Source organism: Pongo pygmaeus, chromosome 8, assembly GCF_028885625.2.
Source record: "Pongo pygmaeus isolate AG05252 chromosome 8, NHGRI_mPonPyg2-v2.0_pri, whole genome shotgun sequence".
In the NCBI taxonomy this organism is placed as follows: domain Eukaryota; kingdom Metazoa; phylum Chordata; class Mammalia; order Primates; family Hominidae; genus Pongo; species Pongo pygmaeus.
Genome location: NC_072381.2, coordinates 19,629,749 through 19,652,376, shown reverse-complemented (window position 1 = coordinate 19,652,376; position 22,628 = coordinate 19,629,749). Strand labels below are relative to the sequence as shown.

Genomic DNA, 22,628 nt, shown 5'->3' with positions numbered 1-22,628 from the left:
TTAGATATTTTTAGAGAAATCATCTTGTTCAGTGCCAAGTTATCTGCTTTTTGTAGATCAAATCAATTGAGATAGCATTAAACATCAAAACAAGACAAAAGGTAGGAAGCGGAAAAACTGTAATTAAATAATATAATGGGAAATTAATTTGGTTTCATTTAGGGCTCTTTTGGCAGTATGGATCAAAAAGGGACCAACATCATTTTAAAGAGTGCTTTTAATTTGACATGTAAGTAGGTAATTGAAAGACAGAAAGAAACTGAACTTTGTAAGTTCTTCTGGTTTGGCATTACCAGAAAATAAAGCAATTATTAAGTAAGTACAAATTAGCATTGTTCTCTAATTCCTTCAGCCTTTAATTGAAGGATATTGATGCCCATGTGAACATTTTATTATTCTGATTATCAGTCACTTACGATGAAAAGACATTGAAGTCTTCCTAATTTCTATAAAATATTTTCTTTATGCAGCCCTCTACTTTGAAGGCTGAGATAAATCAGCATAGTTTGGCTTTTTATCCTAAAACATAATAGGAAAATCATAACTGAATTTCACCTTGATCTCATCGACTATACTAGTTGTTGATTGCTTTTGCTTTATATGATACACTTCATTAATATGCTAATAAAATTCAGCTATGCTTTATTTAGAAAATTATCTTAAATGTCAGCGAAGATCTAAGTCCTGTACATTATTTACAGACATTGGTTTTCAGTTTATCTTTATATTCCATTTTAAATCAAGCCACATCTTTGTTGCCCTGGACTTCTGAAATCATCTTTACTTTTCTCCCTGTGCAATGGACTGAACATTACTCCCCAAGATTCACATGTTGAAATCCTAACCCCGAAGGTGATGGTATTAGTAGGTAGGGCCTATAGGAGGGACAAGATCATGAAGGGGGAGACCTCATGAATGGGATTAGTGCCCTTATAAAGAGACTGAAGTCAAGTAAGAGAAATAACAGAAAACAAACAACATAGGTAGCTATGAAACTTTCCATTTGTGATATAGTTCTCTGGAAAAAAAAATAAGTTTCCCATGATAAGTAATTACTCATCTTCTGCTGAGAGAGGTATTTTATATCAAATGATAAGAAAGGCCCTCTGAGAAAGATGATGTTTGAATACAAGAAGCCAGCCTTGTGAATATCTGGAGAAAGAGGAGGGAGAAGAAAAAGGAGAGAGAAGAGAGCTCTCCTGCCTTTTCCATCATGTGAAGTCACAAAAAAGGTCTGGTAAGACACCAAACTTGCCAGCCCCTTGATCTGGGACTTCCCAGCCTCCAGAACTATAAGAAATAAATTTATGTTGTTTATAAGTCATGCAGTCAATAGTATTTGGTAATAGCAACCTGAAAGAACTAAGACATCAAGTTTCATTTTCACTTTGGCCTCCTCCTACCCACCAGATTCCAGCCCTTTTCCACATAGCAGCCAAACAGCCCTTTTACATATTTTTAATTACTCTTCATGTTAATACTCTCCGATAGCTTCCCATGGCTTTTAGAATAAAACTGAGTCTCCTTATCATGTACAAGGTCATAAATGACCTGGTCTCTTCCTACAACTTCAATCTTATTTATCCTCTTGTCTATGTTGTTCCAGCTATGCCAGCCCTTGAAATTTCTACATGGGAGCTTTTTCATTAACTTGCAACCTCTGCTTAGAGCAGTTTTTCTCCAGATAGTTACAAGGCTGGCTCCTTCTTGCTTTTCAACTCTAAATCCAAATATCATCTTTCTCAGAGGGGCTTTCTTACCATTCAATATAAAATGCCTCTCTCAGCAGGTGATGAGTAATTATCACGGGAAACTTTCTTATTTGCTCCAGCGCTGTACGACAAATGGAAGGTGTCACAGTTATCTGTTTTGTTTGTTTACCTGTTTTCTGTTATCACCTACTAGAACCTTATTCAGAAATAAGTTAATGTAATGAGGACAAATTGAAGCTGACTGTCACTCAATTTTTTTTATTATTTTGTAAGGTCATAGCATCAAAAGATTTCGTTTTCTTTACAGTGCACACTTATATCAGACAAATTCAAGTTTAGAGTAGCTAAACTAACATATTTCAAATAAAGGAAGTTTAATATAGAGAGATAAGGGACTGATTACAAATGTTATGAAAGAGATGAGAAATCAGCAAGGAAATTATGATGCAACCTACCATATGTAGAATGTTTCCATCCCTAAAACGAGAGGGACAAAGGAAGAATGTCACCAAAGTCAAGCTGCTGGAAGAATGTAACAAACCTGCACGTTGTGCACATGTACCCTAAAACTTAAAGTATAATTAAAACAAAAAAAAAAGAAAAAGAAAATTTTTCGGGCATGTTCTATGGGAGCTGGAGCTAAGGAAGCATGGCCTAATTGGGGGAAGCTGAGTCACAGATAAGGTACAGTTAGAGACTCAATCCAAAACAGGAAGAGAGAGGAGAAAGGCTTGTCTTCTCTTCCTGTCCTCAGGTCTTTGGTGAGTACCTTCCATTGACCAAGCCTACCTAGGAAGGCAGAAAGCAAAGGAGCTGGGGAAGTGTAGTTCTCTGGAATAAAGAGCAGATCCTGGAAGGGCAGGGAATGCATAAACTTTAGTGAGATTTCAGAAAATTTACGCTGACAAGGAGACATACTCCCACAATCTACAATTTGGAATCTCTTTTGAGAATGCATTCCTATTTTTATTGCCTCATAAACCCTTGCCTCTGAAAATTCATCTTAGGTATTTTCTTTGCCACATCCCCTCTGAAGGGTTTCTATAATCAACGCAAGAAATAGTTGCAGACAACTGTAATCTACCATATACTCTGGAGCCACATTTGCTATTATTAACTCAAGACATCATGTGTTTATGGCACATTCTGGGGCAGTGTCTCTCAACCCTTCCAAATATGAGGACCCTTTAGAAATACATAATTTTTATTAGAAAGCTAATACAAATTTCATGTAGAAAAATTATAAAATACATAAGACTGCAAAATAATAAACTTTTTCATCTCAAAAAGTACAAATAATTAACCATTGTAGTGTGTATTTCTCCATTTATTTCTTTTCCCTGTCATATACATATGTATATATATATATACATATATATACATATATTTATGAGGTAAATATCTATAGCCATATACATATTTTCACACAAAATTTGATATTTTTTAAAAAATTTCATACTAGTATACATATTCCTTAACAATCTGCTTAGGTCATTAAAGAATCATAAACATTTCTTTTTATCACTAATTATTCATTCACAGAATTAATTGTTCTACAGTGTTTCCGTATGGCTGAATGTACTATATTTTAGTAATTCCTACTATATGATGCTCAAGTGGTTTCCAGTATTTACTAGGGTAAACATTGAGATAAAAAAAAAAAACTTTGGTCGGGCGCAGTGGCTCACGCCTGCAATCCCAGCACTTTAGGAAGCCGAGATGGGCGAATCACTAGGTCAGGAGATCGAGACCAGCCTGGCCAACAGGGTGAAACGCCTTCTCTACTAAAAGTACAAAAGTTAGCTGGGTGTGGTGGCGCCTGCCTGTAACCCCAGCTACTCCGGAGGCTGAGGCAGGAGAATCGCTTGAACCAGGGAGGCGGAGGTTGCAGCAAGCCGAGATCGCACCACTGCACTCCAGTCTGGCAACAGAGTGAGACTCCATCTCAAAAAACAACAACAACAACAACAATAAAACTTTATAAATAAAATAGCATATATATCTATCTTTATTTCATTACAATAAATTTCTAGATGTAAAATGTTTTAGTAAATAATATAAAAAATATAAATTTTTTAATTGTCAAAATATTCTTCATAATTGTAAATTGATAGTCCAGCTAGCAATGAATATCTGTTTCTTTACATCCACACCAACAGTAGATATGATCATTTATTTTATTCTTTTAAGATTTTTTTTTATGGTGGCAACATTATTAGAGAAGGGGAAAAAGGACTTCTTTTTTACTTAGAAAAAGAAGTTTTTTCCCACCACAAGTTCAGATTATATTAATTGGACTTTTGGCATCAATTATTTGTAAAAACTAGAGCCACAAACATGGGTCCACATCTCCTTTATAAGGAGTGATCCTGCAGTACTATAATACCCAAATTAGAGTTTGTAAGAAAGCACAAACTTGCAGGTGAAAGAAAAGCATGCTAATGGAAAGCCTCAATCCAAAGAACAGGGAGAATGGGTTTCCACTTCATTGGTTCCTCCACATGTAAAATTACTGCATGCTTAGGAAGGTTTTCAGTCTGTGAATAACTCAAGATTTTCCACAGCAATAGTTGAGAAAATAAGATTTTCCCCAGCTGCTATGATCCATCAGTGATATAAGGCCACATTATGAAAACAGTTTTTGCCGAGTTTCTGTAATGGTTAGGGCTTTTTCAGTAGCAAGTAACAAAAGGAGAATTCTACTGGTGCAGAAAAAGTGGGATTGAGGGTACCTTTCTGTTTCTTCCCCTTTCTTTAGCTCTGTGTCCCCGTGTGTTAGCTTCTTTGTCAAACAATCTCTCTCCCTTTGTGGGGAAAGATGGCTTCCAACAGCCCCAAGCCTAGTCTATGTTCCTACAACTTGTAATCCAAAAGAAAGAGAAATACCTCTCTTCCTCTGCATCAAATGCTTAGAGGGGCCTATGAGTGGCCCTACTGAGGTCACCCATGGACGTGGTAAAAGAAAGTCACTGTGGCAGTCAACCCCACTGATATAGTTTGGATGTTTGACCTCGTCCAAATCTCATGTTGAATTGTAATCCCCAATGCTGGAGGTTGGGAATGGTGGGAGTTGTTGGGTCATGGGGGCAGATCTGTCATGACTGGATGCTGTCTTCATGATAGGGAGTGAGTTCTCATGATATCTGGTCCTTTAAAAGGGTTAGCATCTCCCTCTCTTGCCTCTGCTTTCACCCTGTGACAGCTCCCACTTTGCATTCCGCCATACTTGAATGCTTCTTGAGGCCTCATCAGAAGCTGAGCAGATGGCCGATGCCATGCTTCCTATACAGCCTGCAGAACTGTGAGCCAATTAAACCTATTTCCTTTATAAATTACCAGTCTCAGGTATTTCTTTACAGCAATGCAAGAATGACCTAATACACCCACCAAGACCGTTGCTACAGAAAAATCAATATCATGCTGATTATCAATTTCCTGCCACTATTCTTTCTAGTAGACCTCTCTGAAAACTTCCCAGAGTAGAAAAGCATCGTTATACTTAACTGCTGCTTTCTGGTTAGAAAAACCAGTAAGCACCAAAGTCAGGTATCAGAAATCAGACGTGAGGTCAATATTTCTATTTCAAAGGCTATTTACAGAAACATGGCTAAACACAGAGGGCCACTTAACTGGATGACTAAGGAACTGAAGGCCCAGCTGGTGAGCAGCTAAAGAACACATGGGTGGTCTTTTTGAATTGAGGAAGCAACAATTTCTTAGAAAGTGACCGAAATCTGCATGTATTATATGAAAAGGTCTGGTGGCCTTTCCATTGATACTTGCTTCGATGAGGAACTGTAGACTAGTGTCCTCTTCAATTACAGCAATCTGTGTTTAATAATGTCAGTAGAAATAAGGTGTTGTTGTGGAGTTTATTGAAAAATTACACTGGATAAAATTTAGCATAAGCAATAGGCTAATCTATTGAATATTCATCGATTAGATGTAAAAACTATGAAAAATAATTTAAAATTTTTACATGCTTTGCATTTATTCGTGTGCTCCCAAACTGCTAAAAATGAACCTCTTTCTCTGTTGTTTTACTGGCTTCCTTTGAAAAAACAGACATTCTCATAGAGTCAGGATAAATTCTCAACTTTCTTTGCATGTTTAGATTTTTACTTAAGAGTTTCAATTTCTGTCGATGTCTAGAATTGATAAGACCTTTTTACTTTCTCTCATTTTCCCACGTTTCTCTTCTGACTTCTTTGGTTGACCACAGAGAATCTGAGAAACAAAACTGGGTAATAGATATCATATTTTTGAGAGGAGGGGCTTGGTGGCTCAGGCCTGTAATCCCAGCACCCTGGGAGGCTGAGGTGGGTGGATCATGAGGTCAGGAGTTTGAGACCAGCCTGGCCAACATGGTGAAACCCCATCTCTACTAAAACTACAAAAAATTAGCTGGGCTTGGTGATGCATGCCTGTAATCCCAGCTACTCAGGCGGCTGAGGCAGGAAAATCACTTGAATCTGGGAGGCGGAGGTTCCAGTGAACTGAGATCGCACCACTGCACTTCAGGTGGGGCGATAGAGCAAGACTCTGTCTGTCCCTCCTCCCTACCAAAAAAAAGATATCCGATTTTTGAAATCAGAATTTTCACTGTGAAATGTTGAAAAAGTTACTAAGGCTTTTTGAGTCTCAGTTTCTTTGTTGTAAACTTGGGGAAAATATACTTACCTCATCAGGTGAAGGTGAGAATTAAAATTGATACCATAGAGTATTTATAATACACGTAAATATAAGGCAGAACTTCATAAGACCTGCTATTATTTACACAGGACCATATTTGATATAAAGACAAAAATCCCATTTGTGTTTATTCAAAAAACATCATTGGATAATTGTAAGTTAATAACACTAGGTGTGGTGTGCTGATACGTAATCATTTAATTAGAAACCAAGATCTTAAAATTGGTTCATGATGATTGAAAAACTCATTGATACAATGAAAAGTATAAGTGCAGCAACTTGTTTCATTACAGGTATCTGCATTTGGTACAGATTATTGCTTTAAACTAGTTAAAAATAGAGCATGCGTGTTGATTTTACTGTGAGCTGATATATACTTAAAGTCTTAAATTTGCTTTTCCTTTACTGAATTTTGGGTAGAAAATTATCTTCTTCACCATTATGCATCACATCACATTTCTTTACTGTCCCTAGCTAAGCTGCTAATAGAAAATACATGTGGAATCTGCCCAAACTCTTTTATCTCCAGATAATCTTTTAAATCGCATGTGACATAATTGAGTTCAGGTGGCAGCCGTCAGTGAGATAAATCTTGAATGAGATTAAGATGAATGACAGCACAGCTTGCCAAAGTCCCATTACCCCAGAAAGAAATGAGAAATTAATGGCATCAGCACTGGTAATGTGACCAACAAAAATACAAATAAGACAAGGGAAGACAATGTTTAAACATGTCATGCATATTTCAATGATCGTAAATCTCTGGCTTCCTTTTTTACCTTTAATATTCCCATACTCCTGGGATCGATCATGTAGAACCAGAATCGAACAGTACACATTCCAAGGCTTGCTGGGAAGGATTTGGAGGTAGTAATTCTGGCAATGGATCCTTCCTTGGAGCCAGATGAGTTGACGTACAGGAAGTGCTGACCACTACCTTGAAATAGATTAACACAATTTTCTTCAGTGCAATTATAATATCGCATGAGTCAGAACGCGTTTAAACCATTAACAGATATCTTTTTATCCTTATACATACACACAATCAAACAGAACTCATTTTCATTTTGGGAGTCATATATCAATAACATTTAATTCTTCTGAGCCAGAAAAGTGTCACTATGATCATGTGATTCACAAAATTTCCTTGAGCCAGTGACTCATAAAGTAATCAAATATTGGTTTTGAATATGAAGATGTATTCTTATTCTCCTAATTTGCTTAAACCTGTCAGATTCCAGAAATAAAATACTCTGTATGCTGTGCATACAGCAAATACAGAGTAGGTACTGGGGACTGATAGGGAGTGTATCTTATTTTCAGTTGCTCTGATTCCCACACCAGCCGGGGTAGTAGTGACTGGCTATAACCGCAAAGTGAAATGTGATTCTGAGAGTCATTACAACAGCTTTTTCTGAGTAATACACTATTTCTTTTCTTCTCAAATGCATTAGTATGGGAAAGATTTCTGCATTTAATCACAGTTGGATTTTTTTCTGTTGCCATTGTCAGAAATTCATCGTAGCTACCATTCCCCTTTGTGGGTAGGTAAATATAAAATATATATATATGTGTGTGTATTTTTTCCTTAAGTTAAATATTTATTTGTAGTCCCATTCAAAACTATTAATATATTTATATATAAATATATTATATGATATATATTATAATTATATATTACATATTATATAAATATATATTATATATAATATTTATAATATTATATTGAGAGGACAGTAGAGTTTCCTGTGTATATTTATAATATATTTATATAATATATATTATATAGATATATTATTATATATTATATAATATATATTATATAGATATATTATTATATATTATATAATATATATTATATAGATATATTATTATATAGTCTAATTATACATCATATATTATATATAATATATAAATATGTAGAAAATATATTAATAGTCTTGAATGGGACTACAAATAAATACTTAAAGAAAAAATACACATATATTTTTTAATTCACGCTATATGTATTTACACACACATCTATATTTATATATTTATAATACATAATATATAATTAAATATATTTATCATATATTAATATATAATTTGATCATATATATCTTTAATATATAATATATTAAAATATTTTCTATATATATTTATATATTATCTATGTGTATGAGTGTGTATTTTTTCCTTCAGTTAAATATTTATTTTAGTTCCAAATTTAGGCTATTAAAATATTTTATAATTAAAAGTATTCTTGATTTCCTGTGGTATTTTAGTATTGTTATTCAGACATATATTTTTAAAGCATTACTTGTGAGTTAGTGGTCCAACAGGCTTCTCTTTTGAAGACTTTCTTTTTAAAAACTTGTTGTCAGGTCAATTGAGTACCCTTCATATCATCAGGGTATGTATTAGTTTACCTTTATCTCCCAGCATTTAATTCTTCGGTGCAAGGAATACTCATGTGCTATACCCTTGAATACAATTGAAACTGAATACAATTGAAAATTGAAGTGGCTAGAATATACTGCAAAGGAGAATTAGAGAACCATGTCATACCAACTAATGGCCTGGCTTTTTGTCTTTTCATTTTTTTGAAGGACATTTCAACAATGTCCTTCAAAATATAGAAGATGACGAAAATGAATACACAGTTTTTTAGAGCAACTTTAGGTTTAAAGGAAGTTGAGAAGATAGTAGAGAGTTTCTTGTGTAATCATAACTCTCCCACAGACCATTTGTGTATTATTAACCTTTTGCACTAGTGTGGTACATTAGTTACTATTAATGAGCCAATATTGATACATTCTTATTAATTAAATATTGTTTTGGCTATTGTGAGTCTTTTGACTTTCCATGCAATCTTTAGAATCGGTTTGTTAATATCTACAAAATAACTTGGGATTGGAATTGCATTGAATTTATACACCATGTTGGGAACAACTGTCTACAAAATATTGTCTTCCTATCCACGCACATAGAACATATTCTATGTTTTGTCTTCTTGGAGTAATGATCTAATTATTACTACATAATGTTATGTAATGTTTCTTTTTGTTCCTGTAATCTTCCTTGCTCCAAAGTCATCTTTATCTAAATTTCTACATTCTTTTGATTAATGTTAGCATGGTATATGTTTCTCTATGCCTTTACTTTTAATCTGTGTGTTTATATTAAATGTAGGTTTCTTACTGACAATACACAGTTGGGTCTTGTGTTTGCATCTATTTTGACAAATAGGTGAATTTAGATGATTAGCACTTAAAGTAATTATTCATATAGTTGGACTAATATTTATAACATCTACTATATTTGTCTTCGTTTTGTATTCAATAATCTTAGATTCTTAACCTTTGTTTTTTTTCCCCCACTCTCCTGTTTTTTTCTGTCTTCTCTGGTATTTTAATTGAAAATTTCACGATTCTGTTTTTATCCTCTCTTAACATATCAATTTTACATCTTCTGTTTTTACATTCTTTTTTTAGGGACTGACTTTGAATTTGCAATATACATTATAACTACCAAACCAAATCCTCTGTCAAATATCATCATACCATTTTATAAGCAACTTACATAACAACATAACTAACCCATTTCATGGGTAGTACAAGTACTATAAAACAGAGTATTTTCAACTATTCCCTCCCACTTCTTACAACATAATTGGGTATTTCTATTCCCCTAGGTTGGTTAGGTTCTGGTAAAATAGTTTTCTTGAAGGCAGGCTTTGTTAAGAATAGAATGCTCTAGGAATATTTCAAAATGGCTACTTTCCCCCTTTTCCCTGCTGAAAACTGAAGGGATTTTTCTTTCATCTTTGCTGTGAGAATGTGGAAGGGCTCCTGAAGGGACATTCACCAAAGTGTTTGGGCTACCAAGGGCTGGGTCCTCATGACATTATTATCTCTCAGACTTGTCCACATTGAGGCAGCAGCAATCTGTCAGTTACAGTTAGGATTCCTCCACCAGTACTTGTCCCTGAAGAGTTCCCGTTCATGGGCTACTTGCCCAGGTAAGTTGCGATACTCTGTGTCTGGCTGTCTGTCTGTCCAATGTTGGGGGTAGTGGTTTGCCTGTGACTTCAGTTCTCTAATGAATCTAAAAAGAATTGTTGATTTTCAGTTGGTTCACATTTCCTTCTATGATGATAGGAATGATGCCTTCCAAGCTCCTTACACGCTGGACTGGAAGATGCAAATAACTTGCATCTATTTTTTTTTAAAAAAGCTATTTTACTGAAAATATCTCTTTTCAACAATACCCCTTTATAAAGGCTGCCAAAATAAGAAAATCTCAATAAAATATTTATTTATTTATTTATTTATTTATTTATTTATTTATTTAGAGATGGAGTCTTGCTCTGTCACCAGGCTGGAGTGCAGTGGCACGATCTTGGCTCACTGCAACCTCTGCCCCCAGGGTTCAAGCAATTCTCCTGCCTCAGCCTCCCAAATAGATGGGACTACAGGTGTGTGCCACCAAGCCCAGCTAATTTTTGTATTTTTGGTAGAGATGGGGTTTCACCAGGATGGTCTCGATCTCCTGACCTTGTGATTTGCCCACCTCGGCTTCCCAAAGTGCTGGGATTACAGGCGTGAACCACCATGCCCGGCCTAATTTTATGTCAGTGAGATAAGCAGGGAACTTTGTCTGAGAATTATTGCAGCAAAATTTTCAGTAGAAAAGATTACACATGAAAGCAACTTGGACTGTTCCTGTAGCATCGGTAAGCTGTTTTCTATCCTCATTGTCCTTTGAAATATATTGTATGTACCACCAAATATTGAGTTAGGAAAACTGAACACAGTACTTAATTTAGCCACAGAAAAAAAAGTTTTCTAAGTTTTACATTTTGTTCCAAAAATACTGCTTGTTTGTTTCCTTATTTGGAAAATCACAACATAGGTGGCATGCAAAGCCAATATACAGCATCTGTCAAACCTGCTATTAACGGTGGCTTATTCATTAAAAACGTACTTTCTTTAAATCCATGGTATTTTTAATTAAATAAGAACATCTGGATTTCTCCACATTCTGTTGCCTTTTACACACTTGAGAATTTCTAATGCATTTAGACTGCACTTTATCAGACCAACTTTAAAACATCATCTTCAGTAAGAAAAATATGGTATAATCCAATGAGCTATAATAACTTTTCATGTACAGTAGGGCTTAATTGAAAGTATGGAATATATTCATCCTATATTGGATGTGAATAAATAGCCTTGACTTTGTCCCAAATAGTTAAATAACTAATATGTTTGTATAAGTTATTTTTATTTTATAGTTCAGTTCTCAAATACTATAACGTATATAATGATAACTCATGTACTTCCATCTCAGAAGCAGATCCTATTTAATTCAGACTTTAAATATTTCTTTTTCCATGTTGTAGTGTCAACCTGATGTTGAAAGCCAAATATTTAAAGCAGTAGGTAAATTAGTAATTAGGTTCACTGACACAAATTTAACCAATTTTGCCAAGTTAGGAATTGAATTCTGATTTAAAATCTTGTATTTATGTAAATTTATTCCTCCAATTGCATACACACATTGAAACTTCACTAATTCAGATATTTCTTTTCAATACTTTTACTCCAATATTTAATTATAAAAGGCCAATTTTAAGTTTCCACAGCAACCTGAATTAAGTCACACCAAATGCTCCATTCTTTGTAATAACTTACAGGCTCCTAAAGTAACTCAAGTCACATCTTTAGAGTCTCAGTAATTTACTAATAAAGAAAAGTAAAAAACAAAATTGAGATATTTCTTCCAGCCTGGTACCTAACAACATTTCAAGTACTTGAAAAATATTCTAACAACATCGCAGGTACTTGGAAAATTACTGCACACAGGTGGAAACAATAACATATGTATTATTTCTTTCTTAAATAGCCACAGTTATTTTCTAATGGGGTATGTGTCTTTTGGGCCCTACACAAATTCCCAAACCTTGAAATCAGACTGAACATCACCTTCTTTTCCTATTCCACATTTTCCCCAGTAAATGTCACTTTTGTGACAGCAACTACTAAAACCAGCTTAGCAAAGATATGACTTCGTAAAAAGAAATGTTATATAATCTAATGTTTGCATTTTAGGGCTACATCATGAAATGCAATGTAAAGAAAATTAATTCACTAGGAATGATAATCCACCATTTCACTGCAGCATATTTATTTTGGCACAGGACAATCAATGTCATGTAAGGCCCAATATCAAAGCTAACCATTCCAATTATTAATTAAGGGACTCTGGGCTGAGTTATCAAAGTATATCCCCACTTAACATCTTCAAATTTGCATACTCAATTTTGGTCTTACAAAATTGTGCAGTCTAACACAAAAGTCAGAAAACTGAATCTTGGCCAAAGTATTAATGCATGCCAAGGTATTCATTTTAAAATTTAAGAATGCAAAAATGTACCTGGAAATTTAGAAGACACCATTGCAAATTTAATCTTTGGCAATTTTTAATTCTGAAACTCTAGCATATCTAAGTTTGACCTTATAAGAGGGACGAACTTTTGTGATGCCATATATATATATATTTTTGGAGAATCATAAAGATGAAAGTTGCTTAGCCTCTTGAAATTATTAATAGAAATACATGAATTATCCAGAAACTATGTACTGTATCTCAATGTTATAACACCTTACATTGAATTATACTTTCAGAAATAGACTCATTCTTTATCTAGCAAGCTCAGACTAGACCCACTTTCAAACATTTACAAACTTTCAGTTGCTTCATTGAGACCTACCTATTTATATCTACCAAAATCCTTGGGGAAGGTCAATGTAGCCTCTTGCACAAAGTTCAGAATTTATTAAAGCAGATAATAAAGCTTAAATGTCTGAACTGCCACAACATATTTAGAATTTAATGGTAAATCATTAAACCAACTCGCTTTATTTATATGACTCTATGAAAAGATCAACAACATTCACAGGACAGCTATTTATAGAAGCAGAATTTTCGTTTATTTGTTTGATTTTGGACTGTTCTACAGCTTACTACTTGCCATTTCAAAAGCTACTTAACTCTCATATATTCAGATCAGAATGCATTCAATTAATTTTGTAAAGTCGATTACACTTTAATTAAATACTACCAGGTGTAGTGTTCTGGAATATTGTATTCATTAAATATATCTGCATTTTGCCTCTCCCAAACTGACACCAAATATTTTCTGGACACTTTTCATTTAATACTTCACTTTTGCTTGTATAAGTTTATGATTGTAAGTTCTTAAGATTCCTGGGGCACAGATTTTATATTTTGCATCTTAATCAGCTACAGTTAGGCAATGAATAGAGATTTCCAATTAATATTCAACTTTTACCTTAAAACCTCTTTAAAAGAATTGCACATATTTTTGAAAATTGTAGCTGCTTAATGTCAAATACAATAGTATAAATTCAGCATCAAAGTGTACTATCCTCAAATCACAATAGTTACTTAATATCAGAATGCCAAATATATACTATCCAAATTCAGAATCGATCACTATGCTTCATGGACATTTTTTCACATTGATGTCAGCAGAGGGTTAAAAATTCTAATTTGTCTTTTAGATGTGATTAGCTACACTCTTGAGATTTTAAAACTGTTTCATTGAGTCATTCTACTATAAGGTAATCAATTTTACATTTTTCTGTTAAAAAAAAAAGTTGATACTTCTAAAGGAAAGCTAGCCGGGCTCGGTGGCTCACGCCTGTAATCTCAGCACTTTGGGAGGCCCAGAAGGGCAGATCACCTAGGGTCAGGAGTTCGAGACCAGCCTGACCAACATAGGGAAACCCTGTCTCTACTGAAAAAAAAAAAAAAAAATTAGCTGGGCATAGTGGTGCATGCCTGTAATCCCAGCTACTTGGGAGGCCGAGGCAGGAGAATCGCTTGAACCTAGGAGGCGGGAGGTTGCAGTGAGCCGAGATTATGCCATTACACTTCAGCCTGGATGACAAAAGTAAAACTCCATCTCAAAATAATAATAGTAATAGTAATAAAATTTAAAAAATAAAATAAAGGGAAGGTATGCTTTGGCAGCTTCAGTGCCCTAAGAAGAATCATACTTACTGTACTAAGGAAAAATAATAAAAGACAATTTCTCACTTCAAGTGATCTGAATTCAATCCCTGCTTTAAATTAAGACTCAATTTTAGACTTTTTTTTCTTATTTTCCCATTCATAAAATAAAGCTGGCTAATAGTTTTTAAAAATGCTGTGCATTATGCCTCTTTCAAAATAGCAAAAGCTCCATTCTTCAGAGTCAGATTTATTCAGTCTGCCTCTGCATCCTCCATAATTTCTGCCTGTCTCTCACTCTCAATAGAAGGGTGTCTGATGACTATCAGGTGAAATGCTCTCAATCTCTTTTTGTGCTTTTATTTTCTTCCCGCAGATTTCCAACGTACATCTGCAATTATTTTTTTCTCACTCTGTCTCCCAGGCTGCAGTGCAGTGGCACAATCTTGGCTCACTGCAACCTCCGCCTCTCGGGTTCAAGTGATTCTCGTGCCTCAGCCTCCCAAGTAGCTGGGACTACAGGCACGCACCATCACGCCCAGCTAATTTTTTGTATTTTTAGTAGAGACAGGGTTTCACCATGTTGGCCAGGCTGATCTCGAACTCCTGACCTCAGGTGATCCACCACCTTGGCCTCCCAAAGTGCTGGAATTACAGGCGTAAGTAACTGCACCCTGCTCACATCTGCAATTTTTAAAGGCTGTGAAATGTAAGTATGGCCAGCGAGAGACCAAGTTTCCTCAAAGTTGTCAGAATGGAAAACACAGACGCAGTGTTTCTGGAGGCAAATGAATTTTTCTCATAGCATTTGATAAAAATGTCTGTTATTACATTATTTTGATTTGCTTTTTAAAGAGTGATACAATGACTATTTCCTTTAAATGTCATAAATGATATTTTGTTCCAATAAGTTATGCTTTAGGCATTAATCTCTTTTGAGACTAATTATTGGCACTTTAAATAAAAACACTTTTTTACCAGAATGTCTCATTTTAATGCTATTAACTGAAATCAAAATCAATATTATAAACTCCCCCCATGCACCCCCCGCAGTATGCATTAATCTGATACAAAAATGAAGCTTCTGGTTGTGGCATGCCAACACAAGGTAGAGTCATCTTATTTTTAAAGATCCTAATATGCTTAGCAGCAAGAATACCTCAATCACAGGAAGATGATATATAAGTGAAATTTGTTGCCATTTCCTATAAGTTACAGCTAGAGACAAGAGATTCTGAATCTCTGCATCCTCATATTCAAAGAACCCTGAAAAACCTCTTTATGAGTCACTTATTTGTCAAGATGCCTTTGGAAACATGAATTAACTTAATAACATTTCCGTAACTTTGTTTTCCAAATGAGATTACAGGTAAAATTTGTTTCATGGTCATGCAGGCAGGCAAAACTAATAAATGATAGATGCTTTTACTTAGGTAAAATGATAAGTGGTCACTATTATAAAAGAGCTTTGACTTCATTTAAATTTCAGATCTATTTTACCTGGAGGAGTGTGGAAAGCAAGTAAGAACAGAAGAACAGTTATTTTCATTGAAACTGAGAAATATATTATCACATTATTTTAATGAATATGTAATCGGCAGAACTGTAGGCAGGATTGTCCACTGGTTAAGTCTGAAGGCACTGGAGCTCTAGACTTTGATTTGCATCCTGACTCTACCGCTTATTAGGTATGTGACCTTGGGCAACCTACTTAAATTCTCTAGGACTCAGAAGCGATAAGAGATAATTATAGTACATACTTCAGCCTCATGGGGTTGTGGTAAAAAATAAATGATCTACTACATGTAAAGTACTTAGAACATAGTTGCAAATTAGTGCTACTCTCCTGGGAAATTTAGAGAATAGATATAAAGATGATTCTACCAGTGGAAATTAGACAATTAATTGCAAGTTATTGATTGAATAACTACTATAGAGAAGGTAGCATGTCTTTCATTTGGATGTAGAATGATGTGCAAGATAAGACTGATAAAATGCGAAGCAAATCCAAAAGAATCTTACAAGCTAATAATATGTATTGTTTTAAAGACAAGCTCTGAGTCAAACTGCCTGAGTTAAAAGCCAAATACTGATACTTATAAGCTTTGTGACTTTGGGAAAATTTCTTAATCCCTACTATGTCTCATATTTATCATCTATCAAATGGGGATAATAATAATTTACAGCTCATTTGGATTATTCGGAGCATATAGTACCAAATATTGATGTAGATCATAAATGCTATATAGTTCAACAAATAAAAGATGGCTTAAATTTGGTGGAGGAGGAAAAACTTCACAAAAGTGTGTCCTAATGGGGTACTACCACTGAAAGACAGGCCATCCTGCAGTTCTTATTTAAGAAGAAGCTTCTAAGGAAATTCAACTATCATAAGGAAGACAAAGACAAGGATACCAGAGGAAATGTTACCTTCTGACACCTACAGCTATAACAAACAGTAAATACAATCTTGGTCCTAGTCAGATAAACATTAAAAACCTCACACTAATGGCCTTTTAATCTCAGTTCCTTTTACCCAGTATATAGTGTCTACTATCAGCCAAAAATAACAAATCACACCAAAACAATGGTACAATGAAGTGTTGATATTAATAAAACCCAAAGAACTTTTGAGCTGCAAGAACTCAGTTTGTAGAAGAAGAACGTAAGAATTAAAATGAAAAATACAATTTGTAGAAGAATGCAGAGAGTCCTTGATGCTAAACTGAAAGGCAATGAAGAGCCTCTGATTATTTGGAGGACCAGGAGTCACCAATTATAAATATTAATCTTGCATCAATGTGAACAGTGGCCTCGTTCAGAATAGTTGCATTGTAAATGAGTGGTCTTATCTACAACAGCCCAGAAGTGAGTATGGATGACAGATGTGAAAATGCAAAGATATGAAAACATATACTCAGCTGAGAAAGAGAGCTGACAGAATTTGAAATTGAGAAAGAATTAACGGTGTTAACAATGATGATGACAATAACAGAAATACTAGGGTCATGAGAAGAAGAGGCTTTCTGCAAGGAAGGCAAGTTTATGTTTGAAAATGTGACTTGGAGATACTAACAATTACCTAGTGTGCAAATGACAGTATGGAACTCAAATGTGGAAATAAGTGATAGATCAGTGGTATTAAATACATACAATAGCAAGAATCAGGTTGTTACAATTTAAAAAATCATAAACGTCCTTGAAGAGAACTAGAATATATTCAAGAGGACAGAGACTGCAGTTTGTAAAATACTATCTTTACACTATCTAGATCAATGACCAAGAATGAGTGATCAACAATTATTAGTTACAGAAATAATATTTTGCAGAAGACAGATTGAAGGGCACCAAGGAAGGTGTGGATAGTGAGGGGGAGGATACAAAGTGCATGAGGAATGGTTATTTAATATATATTAATATCGAAAACAATAATCATTAGAAGAGAATCTAGACTAAGTGTATTTCATTTTATCTTATTTTGGTTAAGGTCAGAGAGAACTGTGATGCTTGAAGACAAACAGTATGATGCAGTGATTGAATGACAGTTTAAAGACACTAAAGGAAATAAATTCAAGGAAGCAAGATTTTGGAAAGATAGAAATGATTAAGCAGTTCATTATTTTACTGGGAAATACAGTCTGTAAATAAATACATATTTAGGAGATTATTTTTAGAGAAATTACGGTGTCTAGATGCTTATAAAATGATGAAATAATTATTCTGAAAAGTTTTCAGATTACATATTCAGAGTTTAATCATGCCCTCCAAGATTCCAAATGAACTGATTCATTCACATGTTTTTCACTCAGTATCATCTCACAGATAATACCATTCACATAAACAAAAAATGCAAGCAAGCAAGCATCATTTGGGTCGTGCTTGAAACAGTTGTTAAGTATTCTTGGAAATATTTTAAATAAGTGTAGACAAATACACCAAAGTAAAGGAAAGAATATTTGATTGGGTATCTGATTCAGATGGTACATGTGGATGAATAGAAGGGGTTCATATTTTCACACCAACATTGCTTTTTGGCAGCAAAATGAAAATTACTGTTTGTTTGATGGGGTGAATAGCTGAAGAAATATAGAGCAGCTATAGATAATCAGTGTTTGTTTTTGTTGTCTAAACATCACTAAGGTAAAAAACCTGTCTCAGAAAAAAATAAAAGAAACAGGAAGGACCCTAATCTAAACACTCACTATGGTTTCATAGAGAAACATTTTTATTCTAATTGTGGTTAACAAGCAAACAATGTCTATCATTTATTCCTTTTCACAGAAAACTTTTAAGAAAACTAAATCTGCAAGACACATTCTGAGGCTTATCAGCCAACAAAGTCACCTGGATTTCTTTTTTGATGGTATTGTATGTTTGGAGTAGAATACTTGTATTTCTAAAAAGTTAAATAAGACAAGGAGAAAGTAGAAATGATACTGATATGTAGGAAGAAAACAGCAACCAGAGTAACTAAGGAGGATAGAAAAAACATACTTACTTGTTTTGAGCCATTTGGTAGACAAAATGCAATGACAAAGATGATATCAATTGCAGCATTTTTTTTTTTAGAAAACAAACCATCAATTACCATTTTTATGTCATCGGTTTTATACATTTTCGGATGCTTTGAGAAATCCACATTAAAGGACAGTGGTTACAAATATAGCCTTTTGCTTTAGGCGCACACGAGTTTCAATGCTAAGTTCAACAAGTGCCTTCTGTGTAGTTGGGGGAAAGTTAGTAACCCTCTTTGTGCATCAATTTCCTCTTCTGTGAAAGACTCAAGGTTGTTGTGAGGATTAAATGGAAAAGCCTGTTCAGAGCCAGGTGCACGGTGATTGACACTCAGTGAATAGTAGCTACAAAGGGTCACATCAGTTTTGACAACAAGACATGTTCTATTTAGGTGGACATAACAATGATCTACCTTTAGTTATAGGTTATTCCTTTAAAAAGAGGTAAACAATAGCAACTGTAAGAACCCCTCTTCATTTGCTTTGTATGAAAGTAGACCGTTTTATAGTCTTTCGTTCCAAACTAAAGTATTTACTTAATCATTGAACAAATATAATATTTAGAAAATATCAGAACCAGGTTTTTGTTGTTGTTTGAGAAGGCACCTAGCTCTGTTTCCCTGGCTACATTGCAGTGGCGTGATAACAGTTCATCACAGCTTCAACCTCCTGTGCTCAAGCAATCTTCTCACTTCAGCTTCCCGAGTAGCTAGGACTACAGGCACACACCTGGCTACCTTATAAAAAAAATTGTAGGAACAGGGTCTCACTATGTCTCCCAGGCTGGTCTCAAATTCCTGGGCTCAAGGAGTCCTCCTGCCTCCTGCGATGGCCTCCCAAAGTGCTAGGATTACAGGTGTAAGCCTCTGTGCCCAGCCTAGAACCAAATTATTTTTAAAAGATGATACTAAAGATTTTTCAAAGTATATAATGAGTATAGGAAATATTAGTAATATTAATAACTGTTCATTTTATACTAATAGTTTGTCATTCTCCTTGATAAAAATCTCCTTTCACCTCATGCTTATATGTTTTGGTGACATAATAGGAGAAAAGTCAAAGGAAAAGAAAAAGTAGGAGGCAACAATAGAAGAAAATGAGAAAAAAACTGATATTCATAGTGTAGATAAATGCTATTATGCAAAACTTTACTATGCTGAAGAAAAATTTTGACAATGAAAGAAAATTAGAAAAAGTATATACTTTTTTAAAGTAATGGTAAACATGAAAGGGATATTTCTAGGGCAAGTCAAAGAAAAGAGACAAAAAGAGAGAAAGCTTTTAAAATAACCTGAGATACATTCATACATCATTTAAAAGTGAGATCCTGCATTACATACACCAAACGGCATTATAGGGATAATGCTGTCCAATTCATTGTAAAAGCAAAACATCTAAAGCAAATCAACTTTATGACTAGTGTTGCACTGGCAGTGCTGATGGTCATAATTGTCACTGTGGTTGTGAGTGATTTATGAATGGCAATTGCCACTAAAATTGAAACCAATTACGTAGTAAGTCAAAGTTTGTTCTATTTAGGAAGTTTCAGAACATGATTGTTAGTGAAACAACTAAACATTTTATTAAGAAAAGTACCTTTCTGCTGACAAAGATAATTGCATTTTAGCATTTATGAAAAAAAAATGTTCACACCATTACCTGAAAATGCAGAGCCTGTAACAATACAAAATTTGGAAATAGAGATCTGGATGATTTTGTATAATTAATTATGAAGGCAACATATGTCATTATAGAGATGTTATCACACTATCATAAATACTATCTCACAGGTCAGTAGAGACTCTGTAATTTCAAAAAATAATAAAACATCAACTTTGACATTATATAAGAAAAAGAAAAACATATAAAAGATAAAGAAAATACAAAATTAAGAATGTCATTGTTTTTCTCTATGGAAATTAGAAAACAGAAATGATAACATCTGCACAATAATTCAGAAGACAGTTATTTATGGATATTGAAATTGCTGATATATTCAGATTGCCATGTTAATGTTGTTAAATTAAATTAGCAGGAGGCCACTAGTCTGAGGTTGTCTCTTTGAGTTTCTGCAAAACAAACTACAACCTAACTTAGTATGTACACAAACTATAATAAAACTTAGGAGTATAACAAACAACAGAGCTTCAGCTAATCATAAGCAGCTGTGTTTCAGCCAGTCACAGGCAGGCAACTAATCACAACATTCCGAAATAAAGCAGATGCCTAGCAGTATGGCCAATCAAGGGATTCCCTAAAGTGCTTCTGTGTTTGGCTCATAAAAACTTGCTCAAACTCAGGCAGAGCTCTCTGAAACTTTTCTGGTTCTGAGTGCTACCTGATTTATAAATCATATCTGCAGAAATAAACTCTGCTAAATTTAATTTGTCTAAATTAACTGTTTGGTGTCAGAAGTGGGATGTGGAGGAAACCTCCTATGACCCTCAGAAGCACCAAGTGACCAAGCAAAGGTACTTGCCGAGTCCATTATGTCCATTGCTCTCTTGCAACAAGTGAAGGCTGTGGGTGAGTTCTCTCTTAGATTTGAGCTCCTTGAATTTGTGTTTTGAGCTTCCTGATTTTATTTGAACAATTATTCGATATGACTGTGCCCAGGCTCATACTGAACTTCATAACAAAACTGGACTGGATCCAATAGGTAAGGTTACTACATAAAATTGTAGGTCATCTGTATCCAAGGTATCTAGAACTCCCCCATCTGGAACACCAGTTGATTTCATATATAAGAACTATGGACCTAGAATCTGTGTTTTTCTACAGAAATGGGTGAACTTTATCAAAGGTAACTTAGAGTTACATTGGCTACAGCGAGAAAACTCTTTAGAAAAGGTGTGATGCATGTCTTTGTATCTATGGGACTAAGAGGTCCTCCTTGTGTGTATTTTAAAACCCAAACTGAGATATTTCAAACTAGAACCTCGTGCCCTGAGATTTCTGCCTTTATTGTAAATAGCCAGGCTATTGGAAAAGAAATTGCCCGTGTTTTCACCAGCCATCTGATGAATGCACTCACATTGGCCTGGAATGCTTCCCTACTGGAGAAAGTACTTAAGGGCTTGACTCCCAGGATGATAACCAACCAATCCCTCAGATAAAAAAGCATATTTCTATGGTGGGAGTTTCAAGTCATGCCCCCAAAAGTCTACAGTCTTAATCTATCCGATTGATATTTGGATCATTTTCAGAAAAACGTTTGTTAGAATTAGTTCTGTTTTTTCTATTCAATCCTGCTTCAACCAGGGGAATTACTTGGTCAACAAAAACCCCTCATCTCAAACCCCTGATGACATAAAAAGCCTTACTTTTGTTTTAAGTGCTTGTCATGGCCATCTTGTCTTAACTGGGCTTTTAACTATGCCGTTCTTTCTTGGTTTAGGCAGACTACAGTATTTAAGCCTGAAGTTTAAGCTCTGTGACTTTAAGATGTAAAAATTTAACCCTGTCTTCTGTAGGACCTCATAGATATCATTTTAAAATGCAAGTATAGAGAAAATGATAATGATGAAGGAGAAGGAGGAGAAGAGGGAGGAGAAGAAGGGGAAGGAGAAGAGAAAGAACAAGGAAGAAGGAAGAGGGAGGGAGGTAAGCAAGGGAGGGAGGGAGGTAAGCAAGTGAGGGAGGGAGGTAAGCAAGTGAGGGAGGGAGGTAAGCAAGGGAGGGAGGGAGG

The 22,628-nt window shown here is 34.7% G+C and overlaps 1 protein-coding gene across 1 annotated transcript in view; it reads right to left on the bottom strand.

The window, feature by feature from the left end:
* Positions 1-22,628, bottom strand: part of MALRD1 (MAM and LDL receptor class A domain containing 1) — a 679,682-nt gene that overhangs the window by 188,959 nt on the left and 468,095 nt on the right. The window contains exon 32 of the mRNA XM_054503207.1: positions 7,184-7,341. Coding sequence (XP_054359182.1) covers positions 7,184-7,341 — 158 coding nt within the window. The remainder of the gene's footprint in view (positions 1-7,183; positions 7,342-22,628) is intronic.